Genomic DNA, 20,948 nt, shown 5'->3' with positions numbered 1-20,948 from the left:
TTGGGTTCTCAAAGCCTGCGGCTCCATGTTCCAGGGTATCCCCCAGTCCTCAGCCTCCTCAGTGGCCAACTTGTATACAAAGCCCCGGACTAGAAGCAGAAAGGCCACCTCCGTTTCCTCGTCCGAAGTCTGAGCACCTGGTGACTTCCTGCTCAGGATTTAGCACAGTGCCCTCTGAGAACCCCCGCACCCGGGCCAGCAGCTGCCCCCGCTTGTGCAGAGCAATGAAAAGGTCTCCGAAGAGCCCCATTAATGACCAGGAGCACAAATGTGCACAGATGAAATCAGCCTCTGCGGGGCTCCCTGCTTCTGGGGGCACCACTGGCCTGCCTGGCTGGTTGAAGTGCACACAATGCACCAGCCAGCTGCCAGACACAGCCTGAGCCATGCAAACACACATGTGGGACTCCTCAGCCAGACCCCAGGAGGTCTATCACTTCCTAACAGACAGCCTGGACCCCCGTGTTCATCACCTCCCTGTCCTGGAGGTTGGCTTAACATTGGATGATGGCCCTATCACCTGCTCCCTTTATGAAATTCCCTGTGTCTTAATTAATCTGTAAGATGAGGCTGGTAATATTAATTTCATATGGTATTCCAAGGCATTCTTTAGGCATGATCATCTTTAATCCATGCTTCCTGCATCACCCCACTTGGTCACAACTTAACTAACTAATCTTACCCAGCTCAGATTTGTTGTAGAGCTTGTCTAATCTCAGCTATTGAAACTTGTGATTTTCTTCCAATCCAACCCCACCCATAAACTGAATGAAAACAAACACAGGCCTGCCTTCAGAGAGTTTAGAGTCTAGTGAAGGACACTGGCATTATAATAGCACTAATAGATGTGAAATCACAACTCTTACATAAAGGAGATGCATTCAGTGCTCTGACACCACCGAACAGGAGGCACCCTGAGAAGGCTGACGTCCCAAGGATGAGCAGGATTGTCCTCGTGAGGCAGAAGGAAGGGCACGTATGGGGCTTTGGAGAGGAAGGCCTGCAGGACTGGGGTACAGGAGGGGAGGGGGTATCAGGGAAGATGTTGCTCGAGAGGAAATTGAGGCCTAGACCACAGAGGGCCTGAAGGCAAATGGAGACCTGGTCTCTGTGGTGAGCCTCAATGGAAGTCATCACAGGTTGTAAACTAGGAGCAGTCGTGATCAAAATGGATTTTGTAAAACAAACAAGCATAACACACTTCACTCTTGCCCCAGCGTGGAGGAAGGGTTGGAAGGGGCTAGCGGTCATTTGAGTAATGGAGAATACAAGCAGGCCGCAGCAGAACTGCCCAGAGAGACAGGTGCCCAGTGAGGGGAGGTCCGAGAAGGCCTCCTGGAGTGAATTTGAAAACTGAGTCAGAGTCAGCCAGGTCCAAGGGCAGGTGGTTGGTGGCGTTCGGGGAAGGAATAGGCATTCCAGACAGAAGAGCAAAAGTGAGGGCAGGCGCTGATGGACAGGAGGCTTGGTATTGCTGGTGTATAAAGTGTGAGATGGAGAGTGATCAGAAATAAAGCACTAAGGGGGAAGATTGGCAGAGACCAGACAGGAAGAGCTCCTTCCCACACTGTAAGGCCTCAATCCAGTAAGTTATCAGGAGCCACAGAAGGGTTTAAGCAGAGAAGTGATATGATCAAGTTTCATTTTAGATAGATGATTCTGTCGGTTGGGAAAAACGGGGAGGGCATATGAGGAGATAAGGGAGCTGGAAAGATTCATTAACTATTCATTAACTATACATCCACAGTTAAAGTAGTATATAAGTATTAAAAATGATTAAAATTGGGAAATTCTCATGGCTTAATCTTAAGATACAAAGCAGTATGTATCGTATTATGTCAAACACATGCTTGTGTATATATTTGCATCAAGACTGGATGAACATGTCCTAATTTTTACAGGGTTATATAACTAAGTTGCAGGGTTATAGATGATTTCTGTTTTCTTCTTTGCAGTTTTCTGCATTTTCTACAATGAGAATGTATTTACGAAAGTTCACCATCAGAAAAAAATGAAGATTTCAACTACATGAAGTCAGCATAACAGCCCTATCAAACTGATAGCGACAATTTACATTTTGCTAGTGCCTGATATTTAGTGACCCTACATCTTAAGCCACAAGGTAAATATCATTCTCTCTGTGTTCACAGAAAGGAAAATGAAAAACAGGGAAGCAACATGATTCATTTAACAAGACACAAAGGGCTAGAGGCAGAAGTAGACAGGCACTGGGCAGATAGATGCATGCACTCCTCAACTGGTTCAATTCTATCTGCAGAGAAATGATTTGAACAGAACAGATCATGCACAATCCAATAATTAAGATAGCCAAAATAATTAGAGACAGCCCAACAGACTGCATAATTATCAGCCTAGATCAATAAAGAAGTCAATCCACAACTTTGAATAAATAAGGCCGAGGGCTACACTGCTGCAGGGACTGTTATTCCAGAATCCTGTGCTCAGTGATGACAGTATTTTTCTAGAAGTGAGGAGGGGCCAGCAGAAGAAGGCAAGAAAGCAGAAGGCGCTTGCACACTGTGCCCATCCTCACCCATGCTGATTGTGCTAAAAGAGAGGATAAAGTTAAGAGGAACACAAGTGGGACACAAAAGTGACACACTCAACTCCCAGGCCAAAAGGGGTAATATACACAGTCCCATTTCTACAATTACTCATCACTTCCCCACATCTCCCCATCACCCTCAAGAGCTACATAAACACAATCCTAGATGAAGCCAGAGCTGCAGATGTTAGAGCCCCTGGTTCCTGCCTGCCCAGGTTGAGCTCCTGTCCCCTCCTGGGCAGAGGAGCTGTGGTCCCAGGAAAGCACCAGGCCTGACTGCTTGTCTTCATTGTGTACCCAGAAAACACAGCCAAGATCACCCCCTGGGAGACTGGCCTATGTGATAATTATTTTTACTTATTTATTTTAAAACTTCAAGAAAGCTTAGAGAAACCCAGTGGTATTTTTATAGCCTAACATAACGTTGTTGGCTTTGCTGGACGGGTGAGGTGAGACTATGGGGAGGGAGGATGAGAAGGGAGGAGGTTTCCCAAAATTGCCAAGCTTGCAGATTAAACAAGTGCAAATTAGTCAGTGTCCAAATTTATGCTGAAATGGACAATACTGTGTTTTGCAAGCCAATAAAGTGACATTTACATGTAAATACACAGAAAATGAATAACCAATTTACATTTCCTTAATCTACTGCAAGTGGCCCTGAGGATCGATAGGATAACAATTAACTAGAAGTTCAGCATCCGTGGATCCTAATTCAACCTTGCCACTGCCAATCCCCCTGTATCTGCTTTTTCTAAAGGAGGTGGTAATGGGCTGTCACAAGAGAGAATGTCTAACAAGCCACGGCTGTGAACAGAAGACCGTAGGTTGCCCTGCAAATGAGAGCTAGCAGGGCCTGTCAATCATCTGGACACTCTCAGAGACCCACCCATCTGCCCATCCGGTGACCCCTCTATTTCTGAGCCCTCCTATTGTCCCTTGGGGTAAGTCATTCTTACCCTGCTCTCATTCTCCTTTTCTCCTCTGGGAAGGATGGTCACAGCTTTCCATCATTCCATAAATAGGAAGTGCCCTATACCTTGATACTGTAAGACTCACCTATTGCAGCACAGCAGAGCACCCCAAAGGCCTCAGGCAGGGACAATAAAGTCCCAAAGTCTTCACTTGCAGGAGTACCTCCTGAAACCTCACCTTAAGACTATCTGTCCTAACTTCAGATATAATTCCAACGTACTTCATCTTTGGCCTCTGTTTCTAGCCCATGAGAAGCAGCAGAGTAGAATATAAAAAGGGGCAGCTAGAGATAGACAACGGAAGCAGAAGGAAGCGATATTTAGAAAAGCAGCAAGCATGAAAAAATCAGAACAAGCACAATCATTTTTTTAAAGGAGAGTAGACTGTGTCACTTAGTTTTGAGGCAAATAATCTGCACGCCTCTATATTCCCTAAGGAGACCTAGGTATTACATCATAGTTTATAATGAAAACCTTGAGTCATTAAGCCAAAGTTAAATTTAATGCTCTGTTTCAGAAAGCAGAGATGTGCATAAATGCATTGAATAAATATATCCATCCAGTTAAATAAAAACAAGTTTGACGCACATAAAGTTAGGTTTTAGCTATCTGGAAAACTTACTCTTTACTTCCTGATGCTCTAAATAAGTCACAAAATGTAATAATTTGGAAAACTCTTAGAAATCATGAAGTCTGACCTTTCGCTATTAAAGTGGGAAACTGTGATCTAGAGAGATTTAAAAGACTTGCCAAGGTCCTCCATGTACATGTAGCTGGAGGACCCCAGACCAGGCCTGTAGTGCCTGGTACCCGGGTTCCTCATCTCCCCCCTATGACATAGACACATGCCCTCAATATACAAATGGCAATTACCAGCAGTTCCAGTGTTATTCTCCTCCATCACATACGCATATGCTTAGTCAGGGAACACATCTCCTTTTTCTCTCTGTAAAAACTGGTTAGAGTTTTGTGGCGTGATTGTGCTGGGAACGTCTAAGGTACTTTTTCTTATATTCCATGGGTATTGCACTCCTTGTCATGGGCTACTACAGAGTAATTTCACTTCCCTAGTTCATAATCTCCCACTGATTTTGTAAGACTCTTCCCTATTATTACTGTTTGTAAAAGGAAAGAAACAAAATCGCAAGAGGATGAAGAAACTTTCTAAATACATTCCCAAAGCAAGAGACCAAAGTTAAGACCATTAACTGATGGCTCTCCTCTCATTCTCCATGGAATTGCCTTTCCTCCATCCTCCCCATCACCGTTCAGTGTAGGTTAGTTGACCTTCTTTCAACTGGTTTCTTTTCCTCCTCTTAGATAGTCTTCTAAGTAAGTCTTCCAAACGACCAAAACGTTTATGACAGGCAAAGGTGAGGTGGTCCACTCAAGACCCAGACCATCTACAGTCTGTCTTCTGGATATCCCACTCTGACTCTCTCAGTAAGAACCAGCCTGACCCTGATGGGGATGGCACAGATGACCCGTCTTGTCTACCTGATCTCTGCTTTGTGTGGGAGGATTTAAGTAAAAACGACTGGTCCTCTCAAGGATCAGAAGGTGAGCAGCACATCTGCCATTATAATCATTGCCATGGATGATGAAAGAGGTTACCTGGGTATTTCCTTTTCTCTGCATAAAAGAGGAAATTTGGGGTCAAGGAAAGTCATGGCATGTTCAAATTTTTTCAATAGGGCTTTCAGTGAAATTAACTATTATGCCAATTACACTATGTGGCTAGCCACCTAAACTATCATTTGAGGGGAAAAAAGAAATTAAAATGAATAACCTAGATTCATAATATGAATTAAAGTGATCAAACATAACTTCTAGTGGATTATTAAATTCAGAAAGCGTATCTCTAAAACTTTTGAACAAAACGAAGCATAACCCATAATTGTAGACTTCTCATTTACTTTATGTGGATAATGAGTATTAAATACTCTTAGGAAGGAAAAAAAGAATACACCTAGAATTTTTTTCCTGTGGTAACAAAGAAAAAGTATATGGTTTCTTTCTTTCATCAAGATCATTTCAAAACGTCTTCAAAAAAATTTTAAATGAGCAAGTAAGGCAAATTTAAATTAGGCTATGCAGTTTTCTAAAGGGTACTCCTTTTTTTTGCTCTGTTATAAACTCTAACTCGAGTTCCTAAAACCAGATATAACTTATTATTACCAAGTCCCTATGAAATCACCTAAGAAGAAAAAAATTACACAGCTGAGTCCTTCCAACCAAATGGCAAACATTGCTCCTACAGAAGAGAGTTGCAGGAATAATATAGAAAGTCCCGCTTTCTCCTTTGAAACCCTCAGGAATAAAAAAGAAAATTAGCAATAAGAAAGCTTGTCACATTCCAAAGGGCAAAAGAAAGACATGTGGGTGAACAATCTGAAAACAGGAAAAGGCTCTCGAACTTGGATTGTCCTAAGGCTTCCTGCTTCTAGAGAGAACTGACCTTTTCCTCTCCTTACACTTTGCTGAGTTAATTAAGCTGCTGTTATCTAGGCATTCTATAATTACAGCCGGTTAATGCTGCCAGAGACCCAACAGGTTACAGGGATACAACCTCTATATTTACAAATGAGAAAAGGAAGACCTGGAGAGGTGAGGGGACTTGCCCAAGGTCATATAGCTAGTTAATAGTAGAGGGAAGAAGATGCCCCGAGTCTCCTGACTCCTGTCACCTCAATAAACTGCAAGATAAATTTGCTAGGAGGGAGATCACTTTAGAATGTCAGCAAAGCCATCGGTCTCTTGGAGAGCTAGCTGTGTGTGAGGAGTCGGAAGAACACTCCTGCGGCCCAAGTGATTCTCCAGTCTTTTTCAGTATACGAGACCCTCCCTAGAAACAAGGCTGATAGAGTAGCAGAATAGTTCAGTGAACAGACTGACGAAGGGCAGCAACCCAGAGTCTTTCAGCAATTTGTTTCAGCTATTCTGCTTTCTGGCCAAAGGAAGCATTGGACTTGCAACGATTGTATTGGGGAAAAAAATATCTAATATGCCAAATCTGTACATGGAAATACTTAGAATGAACTTGACAAAACACCATCTATGTATTGAGTTCCTAATTATTTGAAAATCGCCCCAGTAGGTCCTGTGAGAGAACAGAGACAAAGGAACTGTTCCTTGGAGATAGGGACTTCCTATGGAGATAAGCATAAAAACAAGAAAACCTCAATAATAATATAATCCTTTAGTTAAGGATTCAGAACACTTGATGAGAAAAATCCCTCATAAAGGAGCACTCTGTTAATTTTACACTGATTTTTTTTTAATTCTTCAAAAATAAAAGCATACCACAATGTTTTTTTACATCTACTACTATTTTTTTAAAATGCCAAGTACTTTGCCTTCTTTGAATTAATTATTAACGTCCTAGTCTTTGAAAGCTGAGAATAATTCTCCCTTCTCCTTGTCCTTGAACTACATGAAAAACTCTGAAGTGGGTGAGAAGAAAATGGACCACATATGACTGATTTGAATCTATCCAATACAATTTTTTTCAACAGCCATTCTGTAGAAAGGTCACCATGTGTCAGATACTGAGCTGGGCGGCATCTGTCCCTGGCCTTAAGGTTAGGAGAAAAATGGACAAGAAAACAAACCACAATGTAATATAGAAAGTACTGTAATAGAAGTATGTATAAAGCACATTGGCTCCCAGCTAATAAAGCAATTCATTCTGCAGGGAATGAGGGGCTAAAGGGATAGTCAAAGAAATTTAGAAAGGAAATAACAATGGCACTAAGCTTTCAAGGAAGAGCGCCCAGATGGACAGGAGGTGATGAATTCCAGGCAGAGGAAATAGAATACACAATGACACAGAGAGCGAAGAACATATGTTTTGAGGGAATAGCAAATGGGCTGGTATAACCTGATCCTAGATTTCATGGAGAGGTGGCTGGGGTATACACAATCAGAAATGTCATTGGAAGCACACAGTGAAGGCTATTTTATGACTGCTGAAAAGTTTAGGCTTATAGCTGTGGGCAGTGAGAAACCATCAGAGATTTTTTTCTCTTTTACCATTTTAAGGATAGGATCCAACTTCATTGAGTACCTTGTGTAGCCATTCCCACTCTCTATTTCCAGACCATTTTATCAACCCAAAAGAAAACTGTGTACCCATTAAGTAGTACTCACTCTTCCTTCCCCCTCGTTTTCTGTCTCTGTGGATTGGCCTGTTCTATAAATAGAATATTTCTATAAATGGAATCATACAATACATTGCCTTCTGTGTTGTGTCCGGTTTCTTTCACTTAGCAAAATGTTTTCAAGGTCCATCCATGTTGTCGCGTGTGTCAGCACTTCATTCCTTTAGTGGACTGAATAATGGTCCATTATATAGATAGACCACATTTGGTTTACCCACTCATCAGTTGATGGACATTTGGGTTGTAGCTACCTTTTGGCTAATGTAAATACTGCTGCTATGAACATGCACATAGATTTTGTTTGAGTTTCTGGTTTCAATTCTTCTAGGTATATTCCTAAGGGTGGAATTGCTAGATCATTTGGTAATTCTGTTTCATTTATTGAGGAAACCAACAGACAGAGATTTTTAATAAAAGAAAAAATATGATAAGATTGCATTTTAGAAAGATAAATGTACCTAATAGATATTTAAAGAAATAAGATCCCATCGAGATGGTTCTCCAAAGATCCACCAAGTAGCTGCTCATTTGCTCCTTCCTGCTTTCCTCTCTTTCCTGCCTGCTCTCTTGCTTTTTCTTTCTATTTGAACCTTCAAATTGGCATGCAATCTGGTGGTCCAAATATATGTCCACCCACATACCTTGTGGATATACACCACCTTCTGAGGCTTCTGTGCTAAAATCCTGCTAGCTCAGCCCATCTGTAACAGTTCAGATTGTTTTTCTTACTTTGAAATTCCTGCTGTAAAGAGATATCAAGCTTTAATATATAGGCCTCTTGGTTTCAAATGACAGGTCCAAGAGGAGCACAGCAATTCCATCAGGAAACGTGAGGTGCCCTGCAGTGGTTTCACACAAACATCCTGCCAAGAAGTCTGGGGTTCATCTTAATACACTCTCCCTACATCCCACGCGACCAAACAGAGAATCACACACTGCTAAACAACCGCTTCCTCAGGTGGCCTTCCAGGTTTGCAATTTTGAAAGCAAATAATTCTTTACAGAAATTTCAAGGATTATTCAAGCCCAATACAGACACAAGTAAAGTTGCTTTTTTTCAAATTGGTCAGTTTCTGAAATTTTGAACATGTGCCTCTATCAAGGCATCAGGACACAGGCAATAGCAAAGAGTGATTTTCTCATTTTCTTTCTCAAAGATGCCACCCCCCTACCCCCACCAGTAAAGATAGAAGTTAATCACTGGAGACAGCTCTAGATTCTTATCAGCCAAGAGACAGTATCAGAGGAATCTGCATTTAAAAAAAAATGCTAAAACTAATCCGTATCTACCATGAATTTCCCCCATGTATTTGCCTTCCCACAATTTGCCAGCCCTAGAAACTCAAAGTCCTTTTCCTCTGTCTTGTCATTTCTTGAAAAATGTATTGTTCCTTTGATAAGATGCTACATAAGCCCAAGCTTTAACTACCTCTGTGAGTTATTCATCTCTGAGTACTCCCATGTATATAATGATACATATGTTAAACTTCTGTTCGTTTTTCCCTCATTAATCTGTCTTTTGACAGTCTAATTTATAGGGTCCAAACCAGGGAACTTAGGAGCGTAGAGGGCAAAAGATGTTTTTCCTCCCTTATGCGCACCAGGGCAGGATGTGGAGAGACCATAGTAAATCTGGAATAGCTACAGGAAAGCTGGGTTCTCCTCTCAGTCCTGTTTTACCTATGGGATGACCACAAGTAGGACAGGACTGCCATGTAGATTTCTCTGCTGTGACAGTCACCATGGTTGTGTACACAACAGTCATACTTCCTTCGCTAACAAAAGCCGGATTTTGTCCAGGTGTCAGGTAGCCAAGTGCTTCCAGGGAAGACTGGGACCTTCCCCAGCACCATGGAGGAAGCTTGACTGGTCTAAAGAAATTAGGATAATTCCATTCCACTTGTCAGGGATTGGCTAAGGAATGGTCATGTGACATAATTCTGACCTATGAGAAGTCTGCTGAGAGACCTCTGGGAAATTGCATTTATTGTATAAAGGGTTCACAAAAAAGGGGCATGGCCTCTCCGGCTTCCTAGTCTTTAAACTGTTGTTGTGTGAGGCAGAGATTCATTGCACTGCTGTGAGCAGGAAGAGATAAGCCTAAAGGCAAATCATCCATGTTGGGGCTACTAACGCCCAACAGCATTGAATCTTTAATCACCCCAAGTACAGGCTTCCTCCAGACTTCTTGTTTTGGGAGATAATACATTTTCCTTGTAGGTTAAACCATTTTCATTTGGATTTTCTGTTATTTGGCACTAAAAGATCCTTAATTGATAAACCCACCTATATGAGTGGATAAATGTCTATCAAGCACTTTCACTAATTGTGTTTTTAAACATTAGACCCACAACCCAAATTATGTTTCATACTTATCAGAAATGCTGCTGTACCTGACCTTTTCAGAAATAAAAACAACTCCAGAAAACTACATATATGGGAGAATACTTGGCCAGGAAAAAAAAGAAAAGTCTGCCATTTTAACCTGCAACTAGAACTAGAAGAGTGCTACAACAAGAACTCTGTGATAATGTAGAAATAAAAACCTGCTCTAAAAAACACCCATACCACAAATTTTCAAAATGAAAATCTGGGCCTCTTAGTAGCACTCAATTTCCCCCACGGCATCGTCAAAACATTACTGCGGAATCACCTATCTGTGTGGTTTAGAGAATAGAGAACTTCTCTGCCTAATGCCTCTCAGGGCCTCTCAGACACCTTTTTTTTTTTTCCAGTTTTTCTTTTTTTTGTTTGTTTTTAATTTATTGGGGAGACAATTGTTAGTGAAATTACATAGATTTCAGGTGTACAATTCTGTATTACATCATCTATAAATCCCATTGTGTGTTCACCACCCAGAGTCAGTTCTCCTTCCATCACCATATATTGGATCCCCCTTACCCTCATCTCCCACCCCCCAACCCCCTTACCCTCTGGTAACCTCTCAGACACTTTTGTTTTAATAACTCTGTCATATTTGGAGGGAATGCAAAACTGTGACCTTTTATGATTTCTCCTGTCATTAAAAAAAGAATTTTCCCAAATCAGGTACGTTGGGATCAGTTCAGAAGACTAACAGGTCATGAATTATTTGTACAGCTCCCAATTTTCAAATCAATGATTGTACCTGGGGATGACTGAAGCACCCATGCTCACAATATCCATCAGCTCCCCTTAAACCCCCACCCCTGAAAAATACCCCATCTGGATAAAGTCTCCACCCCCACCGCCAATCATATTGCTGTCTCTAAGCCCCTTCTACAAGATTGGAGGGCCTCCCTGTCCAAATGATAGACTGTTTTATAAAGTAAAACTAATTCGAGATTATGCTGATAACAACATCCTTTCCCTCCCAGGCATTCTGATAATACTCTTTGGGAAAGCAAAGAATGGGGTTAGAGGTGGCACACTAGAAATTTCATGTAATTGACAGGAGTTTACAAACAAGTGAAAATCATCTATCAAGGGCATAATAGTAAAAAAAAAAAAAAGGGGGGGTAAGGATAACTACTCAAAGTTCCTTTCAACTCTATGAGTCTCTGATTCTACAGGTGCTTACCCATTTTCCTCCTATCATTTTGAGTTTCAGAAAGAAAAGTTATCCTTGAGGGGAAAAAAAAGGAAAGAAACACAACATGACTTTAATGCTTCTTCAGTGGACATCTTCTGGCTGGATTTTATCTTTTACTGCTGAATACTAAACAGTTTCCTGTGTGTCTAGAAACACAACATGACTTTAATGCTTCTTCATTGGACATCTTCTGGCTAGATTTTATCTTTTACTGCTGAATACTAAACTGTTTCCTTGTGTCTTTTGTTTGTTTCCAACACCTGAACAAAAAGACAGCATTTTTCCAAAACATTCACATTAGCAGTCATTGTTTGTCCTGTCAATCTTGAGTTCAGCTTATCTCTTCATTTTTCTAGTATTTGTTAGTTTTATGTTCCTTCAACCAATACTTCTATTGCCTGAACACCAAACAAAAGTTTCCCTACGATATGTTAAATGCTAAAGATTAAATCACCTGGATTAAGTGATTCTTAAGTATCAGTGGCATGAAACAAACACTGAGTTCCAACTGGTCGAGACTCAGTTATTCCCATTGGCCGTTATATTTTTGGTTTCTTCCCCCTACAGTTTATTTTCTATGTCAATTGTCACTCTGATGATCCAGTTCATAGTTTTTCAATCACATGACAAGTGATCTATTCCGTTGTTTTTCAGGATAACTTCACTGAGTACCATTTAACAGGATGCACATACTTAAAATTCCATGACAACTGTAAACATTACTGTGAGCAATTTTCAAAATTGTAAGAGGTTAAGAAATGGCATTCAAACACAAATTAACCAACAGCACCCCCCACCTATTCCCACCCCAGGCTTCCTTACTGCCCTGGGTGTGGTTAAGGAAAGCATAACCTCAAGGGACAAGGAGGACAGAGCACCCATGTTTGTCACTATGTAGCCTCTTATTTTCAAAAGCATTTCTTTTCCAACACTCACTAGTAACATGTGTTGGCTGACTGTTGAGTGAAGCAAATGCTCACATCCCCTACACCAAATAAAAATTCCTCAAAATGTAGACAAAGGAAATCAAAGCCAAATACAGCCTCCCACATCCCACTCCCCACACCCCCTACGCTGCCTGTTCCACTGTTATAGAGCCTAAGTCTGCAAACCAGGGCTTACTAGCATGGCAGATGAAAGCATCAGTGTTGATTTGCAGTTCGGTGACCTGTTGTAAAGGGACAGTTAAGCCTTTTGGAATTATCTATATATTCAGAATTTCCCACTTGTATTTCTGGAATCTCTTCCCTGTCTACTACCTGCATAGTAACAAACAACTTAGAGAAACCAAAAGGGAACATATTACATCCTTTAGATCCTTAGAGGAGAAATGAGTTGATTGAGTTTTCACCAATGAACAAAATATTAAAAACTCTGAACACTGGGGGACATCCAGAAAGTTAATAGAAAATAATTCAATGTGTCCTCAGTAATTCAAGATAACAGGAATTAAAATATGGTTTGTATTGTTCCCCTTTTTTTTTTTTTCACTTGCTAATGCATTCCCTGATGGGTGCCCCATGACATTTCTGTTTGGTCTGCAATCAGCTTATCTGGCTGAGTTACAAGAAAGATGGAGTACAGCGTGTAGTTTCCAGTCACTCTGCAGCAAACAAAGGCTGTCAGCTTCATGCCGGCTCTCTCATGTTCCAAGAAGTTCAGATACTTCCTTTTAGTTAAAACTTTGAAATAAAACAGATTAATCACTGCAATCACTTTTAACCACAGGGAAATACTATAAGAGAGCGAAAAAAATAAACTGTCGTGAATTTGACCAGGTTTTGAAGATAAAGTCCAAACAGCTTTATTGTGATACAAATCTTTACAACCAGTTGTGGAAAGCTTTCAACAATATCAGTGGGGTGGTGCTTTTTTAAAATAGTAACTGTAGAAAATGCAATTTTATTAAACCTAAAGTAGGTCTACATAATTAAAATGATCTTATCTGAATTGCCCCCCAAATACTGAGCTAATGCTTTACTACAAAATAGACAGATTTCCTGTTTGCATTATTTGCCAATCCTCCAGTTTGGTTGTTTTCAACTATTTCCTTCCATTTCACCAGTTGTTTTTGCAAATGGGTGGGAAGTGAGGAGGATGACCAAATCTGATTATTTTTACTCTTATAACCAGCAAATAATACAAGAAAATGAGCCCCAGATGTTCACACAGTTGAGTATTAAAGGACAGAGGAATCTCCCTGAAAGATAAGGTAACATGGAAAGGTGGGCTCAGGGAATAAGAAGACAGACAATCCAAGGTCACAGTTTGCTTGGCAGAGGTCACAGATCAGTAATCTGGGGTATACTGCACAGCAGGTATATTCAAAGATGAAAGGAGATTTTCATTCTTGGTAACTGTTGGAAAAACCCTAGGATCTGCCTAAATTCCTTCAATGTTCCCATTCCTCATGGTTTCCCACTTTGTATTGACATTGGGAGTCTCCTCATTCCCTCAAAGGAATGTAATGTCCAGATGCCCCCCCAACAAACGCTTATCTTCTATGGCAATCAAGAACACTTGCAATTATGAGCAGTGTGCCTGATGGAGGTTGAGGGCTCTTTTGAAGCTTTGAAGAAGAAAAATCAGTAGCTAAGGAAAAAAATCACAGCAACTCGGGTATAATTGGATGTGAACTTTCTATGACATACCAAAAACTCTTCTTTTTTCCCCCCTCTCAATTCCTGCTAAATGTTACCCATGAAACATGGTGGATACAAATGTCATTGATTCTGGCAATTTTGATCACAAACCACTTAAAACACCATCAACTTTTGTGTTTATAAATTACTTTAAAAGACAATTTATGTGTGCAAATGGAAAGAATAGAAGCAAATATCTTTTTTTGATAGGAGAGTGGCAAGTAAGAATTTAATTTCTATTCAACATAACCTTCAGGAGTGTTAGCAATAGAATGTGTCAGAATACAGAATACCATACTTGGGTACAGCGAGCCTCAAAACACTGTGGGATAAAACTACAAATCTCATCATTAAGTAGTATGAGCTGGCAGTTGTTTAATTGAAAAGGGTTCATTTATTCCTATGTCTAATGTCTCAAATGATACAGAAACAAAATGCATATTCTTCTTTCCCCTGTGTGTGATATAACAGCGCACTGGGAGACTCACCATAAATTTCAGCCATGACAGGAAAAATCACTCCTTCCTTTGCCTAGATGAGAAATTTGGCAGTGCTAATGAACAGTGAGAAAAGCAGTCTTCAACATGGAGTTGTGTACGTGCCCCCGGGCTACACAAGCAATCCTTTGGAATGCAGGGTGAAATAGTTGAACTTCCATTTATATCTATTTATTACCACATCCCTTCAAAATTTGCTTTTGTCTGTGTTTTACAATGGATGTGTTCGTACAGCCCACGCACGTGACTTAAAAATGAATAAATTATGTAGAATGGTGCTCAAAACAATTTCGGAGACCACTTGCCTTGAGAAATAAAGAAATAAAAAGGAAGTCTTAGTGATATCCCCGACACCCCCAAAAGTTTTGCCAAAAGCATCTTCTGGTCCAAGAGAAGGTCAGAGGATAATATCTGAACTGATGGGTCAGGGGGGAGAAACAGTGCTAGCCTCTCAGCATTCCTAGGTATATCTGCTCTTGGGAGATAATTATTCCAACACAAATGATACTTTGGTCTACAAATGAGCTGAAGAAAGTCATCAATCTATCAGGTAGAACTTGGTGGGTCCTGTACGGACTATTAATTTCATGGAAAATAAGCAACAGGGGAAACAGATAAATCATTAGCAGAGTGAAAAACAGACCCAACGAATTCCTACCAATTCTCCAACTTTTTTTTTGTTGCGGAGAGCAAAATGACAAAGTATTTATGTCCCATTGCCTTTGATATCTCTGTTTATCTCATTAGAGGAAAAATGCTTCTAAAACCACAAGGACATGTTCTATTTCAAGTTTCAAGAATTCAGTCCCCAATGATTTACACAAGTTAACATTAGGCATACAGAATTATAATCTTCATATGTCTGAAATTCTATCATTTTAAATTTCATAAAAACAAAACACTACAGCATTAATTTTCCTTCAGTTTATTGCAGGCAATATATAATATTAGAATTTGATTTACATAAATGAGGTACACATATTTGAAAAAGCAATGTTAATTGTTTTTAATGAAAAATTTTAATTAAAAAAAATTTTAAAGTAAAGTTAAGGCTGGCAGAACAATTGGAACTTTTGATATAATTTCCATGACTAATTCCTATTCAAACTTAATTTCTCCAAAGTTCTACATAATGTATTCACTAGTCTCATCAATGTTTATTTATGAAAGTCAGCGTTTTCAGTAACTGAAAGAAGCATTATATAATCTTTCCAAGTGCATCTCCTTCCATCTGTCCTCCTGTTTTACTGTTCATCCAGCAGTTTAAACATAAGAATCACACTTGGAACAGAACAACCGGGCGTCCCCCAAAGGGTACAGCACTCCATCACTTTGCACTGTGTTCTCTGTCATTTACCTCCCAATGCGAGCAGCCTTCCCAAAGTGCTCATCCCATAACTTACTAAGAGTAGTTACTATAAAATCCACTAGAAAATAAATCCACTACTTGACATAAACTCAGTGAGGGCAGACATTTTTATCCATTTTGTTCACTCTTGTATCTTCTGCACCCAGAACAATTCCTGACTCTCAATATATATCTGTTCAGTAAATAAATTGGGGGAATGAATGAAATATTATCACCTCCATTTGACAGATTAACTAAGACTCAGAATTTCATAAAGATAGCAGGTGGTAGGGCCATAATTTAATGTAAGCCAACCTCCAAGACAGGAGGGTGATGTGGAATGAAGAACCTATCTTTAGGTCATCTCCTCTCATTTCCTGGGCTCCTTACACAATCTGTGCCACACACCCCTGCCTTACTGACTTTCTGTGACTTTCACACATAAGAAAGGCTTCTTTCACACCCATGGCAGACCCAGTGTCACTGAGGGGCCTGTGGCTCTAGCTCTAAGTCCATTTTCACAAGTTCCTTACTACTAGGCTCCCTCAATCTACCCCTCTTATTGCTGAGTGGAAGATAACTTCATTTGCATACTTATCGGAGACAGTTTTTACCAGCAAAACTGACCAGCAAAGCTTCCTTAGCATCAAAAGTTAGCTGCAAGAAGGGCCTATATGAAAGTATAATTTAGAGTCAATTGACCAACTCAAATACAAAAGAACTCCCACATATGTAGCCAAAATCTTCCTAATATTACCTGGCACATAATAGGCTTTCAATGGGCATTTATTGCATCAGACAGTAAACTATGGAAATAGAGTGCAGACCTAGTGTCTCTAAAGCCTTTGTAATTTCCCATGTTATCCTAGTGGGCAAGATAGTGAAATGTGGCTTGGTCAACATAGTGTGAGTAGCAGGACTTGTGGCAGGAAATACAACTGTATTTAAACTGTGCTGGTGAATGGTCGTTTGTCAGCCTGATAGAATAGCATAGGGTTTTCTCTAGTCTTGGTTCTTAATGGGTTTATCAATAACGTCACCTCCATTCTCATTGAGGTAGCTAGTTCAAGGTCCAATCTAGAACTTCGAGGGTCACTCTGGGCTACAAGTGAACTAGAATCATAATGAAAGGGTAACAATCAGACTTTGATGGTTTTTTCCAAATACTTGTCCCATTGAGAGAAATGTTTTTCTGGCTCATGCGATTTCTCTTAAGTAGATTAATACTACAAAGTCTACACACTTCATTTCTAAACAATCTCTCATTGTTCACATTGAATGCTTGTCTCCTCTACATCTCTCAAAAATACCTGCCTCCAGTAACAGGAAATGCAAACAATTCCAGTTATAAGAATGTTTTCCATATTATCAACTCTACATTTTCCTCTGCAACTTTCACCCACCTCCTGGCTTTGCTCTCTAAGTCCAAATGAAGAAAGGCTGACCTTTTTTTTTCTCAAAAGCTCACTAAATATGCCAGGTGGTTCTTGTGACCCTTTCCCACTCCTCACCACTCTCCCATTTGAGTCTCTTTTTCTTCATTCCTTATTATTAAAATTTCTACATGTTAGGACTCATAAACAAGATAATTTAGAAAAGAAAGTAAGAATGGAACTTGGGATCCTAGTTATCTAGTTTTTTTAATTAGATGTGATGTAAAATTCTAATTAATATGTGACTCATTTAAGAAATTCATACCACAGCCACTAATGTCAGATGCCAAAACCAAGGTGAAAATGTTTACCTACTACAATTGCCAAAGTCACCTGTTTGAGAAAGGAAAATGTTAGTGATATTTTCCTTTCTCAAATTATTCATAGCTGTTCATTTTAAAGCTATGTCACCCTTTCACTTCACAGATGATGAAACAAATCTAGAGGAGTTGTGGAACTAGCCCAAGGTAGGTGAGTAGCAATGTTAAAAGTGCTTCAGGCATTTTTGGCCATCTTCCAAATAACAAATTATGGTCCTATAATGTACTGATGTCTGTCATTTTCTCCAAACTCCTCGTGTCTTAATAATGTCAGCTCATTAACTTCCCAGGAAACTAAATTTGCATTGTTATTATTACAACAATCATAGAATTCAGAACTAGAAAATTCTTTAAAATATATAATTTTTTTAGTTTAGTGGTTACCAGAGGGTAAGGGGGGTGGGGGTTGGGGGGTGGGAGATGAGGGTAAGGGGGATCCAATATATGGTGATGGAAGGAGAACTGACTCTGGGTGATGAACACACAATGGGATTTATAGATGATGTAATACAGAATTGTACACCTGAAATCTATGTAATTTTACTAACAACTAATACTACAGACAAGAAACTGAAAGCCAAAGAGGCCCGGACACCTGTTGGAGGCCACACTGCAAATGACCAGCAGAGCCAGCAACAAAGCCCATGTCTTCTGATTACAACCTAGAACTTTTTAGTGTTCTGTACAAAGGATTAGCTAAACATCATCGATATTATAAACCTGAGTTTGTTTTAATCTAAAACATTGCATTCATCACATAAAAATAGAATTCCTCTAACTAGTATACAAATTCCGTCTTATGAAAGTGCTACTCGTAGGCTGGACAACCATTTGTCAGAAAGACTGTAGAAGAAGGAATTGAACAATGGGTGGCAGGTTGGATTCAATGACTTCTAATGTCTCTTCTGTCTTTAGGATTTGATTCTGGATTGCCTAGGAGCTAGGCACCTCAGCCAGCCAGGGCACCTGAACAGGTGGGGAATGTGCTGTGTCCAGGAGCAGGGTCCCTCTCCTGCTATTGGGTTGGACTCTGCCCCTATGTTGCAGGCATTATTCTATATCCAATTTACATGCAATCAAATACTCTAGGCATAGAAATAATGTAAAGAAATACAGGTCTGTCATTTCCAAAGACAAACTACACTGCTTAGCGTTCAAAATTGCCTTGCCTAAATGAGCATTCCATAACAAGCCTCCAAATTCAGCTTTTACGGTTTATTCATGTACTATGTTACTATCAGAATTAATTATGCAGCATCTTTATGAGGAGAAATCAGATTTGGATGCAAGTTAGGAGAGGAAAGAAAAAGGTGCACTTTTTCTTTGTAGGAGAAGTTACTATATCTGATTCCCCCCAAAAGCTCTGGAGTCCTTCCATGCACAGACAGGTTTCAGATGGCAGTCCCCAGCTGAGCTAGCCATGGGAAGGAGGAAGTTGACATGCTTAAGAAATGAAAAATATGCCAACTAATAAGATTCTGACGGCCAAAATGTTATTAACCCCCTCCTTTCTGAGTAATTCCATTCCAACCTGTAATTCAACACAAGTCTGTTCTTTTGCTTTCCTGAGTGGCTACTAAATAATAAAATGTACTGGTTGCAGACTTTTTCCTTTTTTAGCAGTAATGAATCCAAGGGAAAGATGGTTTTCTTTTCATCGCAAAGAAAAAGAATGTATATTAAGGGTGGAGCTCTGCAATTTAGAAGGAAGCTTCCGCAATAGGATTGTCACAATGAATATTTTTACATGAGCGTACCAAAAAAACATCAGACTGTCTGATTACAGGCACGGGGACCAGGTGTTGCATAGGTTTTATAAGAGTACATTGATGCTCTACAACTCAGTGCCAAATAACAAAACAGCAACCAAAACAGCCCTACAAGGTATGACAAACACATACAAGAGTGATTATGTAGAGATTCCATGTGCAAACCCAGAAAGCGATACTTTGAAGGATTTGGGCATGTTCTCGCCTCTCCTCACCCTGGTGTGCCTAGACACCGAGGGTGGTGTGCCCAGATATCCGGAAGGTTGAAAAAAGTGGATGTCCTATCTGAGTCCAGCGTCCTCCACCCATGCACGGATGGTGTATTTGCGGTCTAATCCATAAGAACCCTGCACTTAGGGGGTTTGCAGGAATAGTCCTCCGGCCTCCTTAGTTCCCCATTAGCCTGCCAGCTACCACAGCAGTTCCATCTGCTACCAACTTCAGCTCGACACAAGAAAAAGCCCCTTTCTCCCACTTCGGAGGTTTGCACCCCTTTTCTTCCAAAGGTTTTTCTCAAAGGAAAGCACAACTTGAGGGAAGGAGCTCGACTGGGAAAGCTCAGGTCTTTCTGATTGTTACCCCATGGGGAGCACCTTCAAGAAAATCGACACATGCCTTCCAAGTCAGGCAGGCGTACAGACAGCGAAGGATGCGAGGAGAGGGAAAGGAGGCAAAGGAAAAAGCAGATAAAGGCGGGGGGCGGGGGGCGCTAAAGCACAGACTTCAAGGAAGGGGAGAAGGAAGAACAGGATGAGAGGGAAAGAAGAGTCATGGAAAGAAAGAAGAGCGAGAGAGAGAAGAACGAAGGAATGAGGGATAAAGAAAGGAGGCGGCGGGGAAGGATGAAAGAATGTGCCTGGGAGCGGAGTGCGGGGACGCGGTGGGGAGGTGGCGGCTGCAGGGACCGGCGCGCCCCTGGGGAGCCGCGGGCTGTGCTCCGCGCGCGGGCCGCTCACCTTTCAAGATGAGGGTGTCGATGTCGCGGTCGATGCCCAGGAAGTAGCACTTCCTCCAGAGGCCCGAGTAGGTGGCGAAGAGCGGCCGGCCGCACTCGGCGTCCAGCCCGCCGAGCCCCAGCAGAGAGCGCCAGGACTCCGGGTCCGTGCGCCCGGGGCCGCCCGGGAGCAGCCGGCGCCCCAGTGGGGGCGAGTCCCGCAGCGGCAGGTGCGACAGCGGCATCAGACGGTTCTTCTGGTCCGGGGGATCGGCGCCCGACCGGCTGCGCTCGCAGCTCTCCTTGTGGCGCCGGGGGTCGGTCTCGTACCAGTGGTCGGTGAAGATGGCCGTGACGAGCAGCCCCAGGGAGCAGAGGCTGAGGCCGAGGCTGAACGCCGTGATGAGCGCCCGCGGCTCCATGGCTTCCCGCCCCGCCGCAGCCGCCGGTGGGCTCGCGCGCCGCCGCCAGACACAATGCTCTTGGCCTCAGCTCTGCTCCGCGCTCCCTCCCGCGTTCCCCACCTGCCCCCCACCTCCCTCCCGCGGCCTCCCCGCCCCCGGCTGCCGGCCCGCTGGCTCCCTCTCCCCCTTCCCTCTCTCTCCTTCCCACTGCCCTCCCGCCCTCTCACCGGCCCCCGTCTCCTCGCCTTTGCCCAGCTGACAGCACTTTCTGGCCCCCCTCCTCCCCGCCAGCCCCCTGGTCTCACTGCGTTCCCCCACCCCCGCTCACTCTCC

General features: G+C 41.7%; 1 protein-coding gene across 1 annotated transcript in view; it reads right to left on the bottom strand.

Moving 5' to 3' along the window:
* TMEM178A (transmembrane protein 178A) overlaps positions 1-20,729 on the bottom strand; it is a 44,152-nt gene extending 23,423 nt beyond the window's left edge. Inside the window, exon 1 of the mRNA XM_019742645.2 lies at positions 20,234-20,729. Within this exon, the coding sequence (XP_019598204.1) occupies positions 20,234-20,633 (400 nt within the window). The 5' untranslated portion in view covers positions 20,634-20,729. The remainder of the gene's footprint in view (positions 1-20,233) is intronic.
* Positions 20,730-20,948: the final 219 nt, after the last annotated feature.

This window comes from Rhinolophus sinicus, linkage group LG05, assembly GCF_036562045.2.
Source record: "Rhinolophus sinicus isolate RSC01 linkage group LG05, ASM3656204v1, whole genome shotgun sequence".
Taxonomy (NCBI): Eukaryota; Metazoa; Chordata; class Mammalia; order Chiroptera; family Rhinolophidae; genus Rhinolophus; species Rhinolophus sinicus.
The sequence above is the reverse complement of the archived record's forward strand: the minus strand, read 5'-3'. Positions and strand labels throughout refer to the sequence as shown.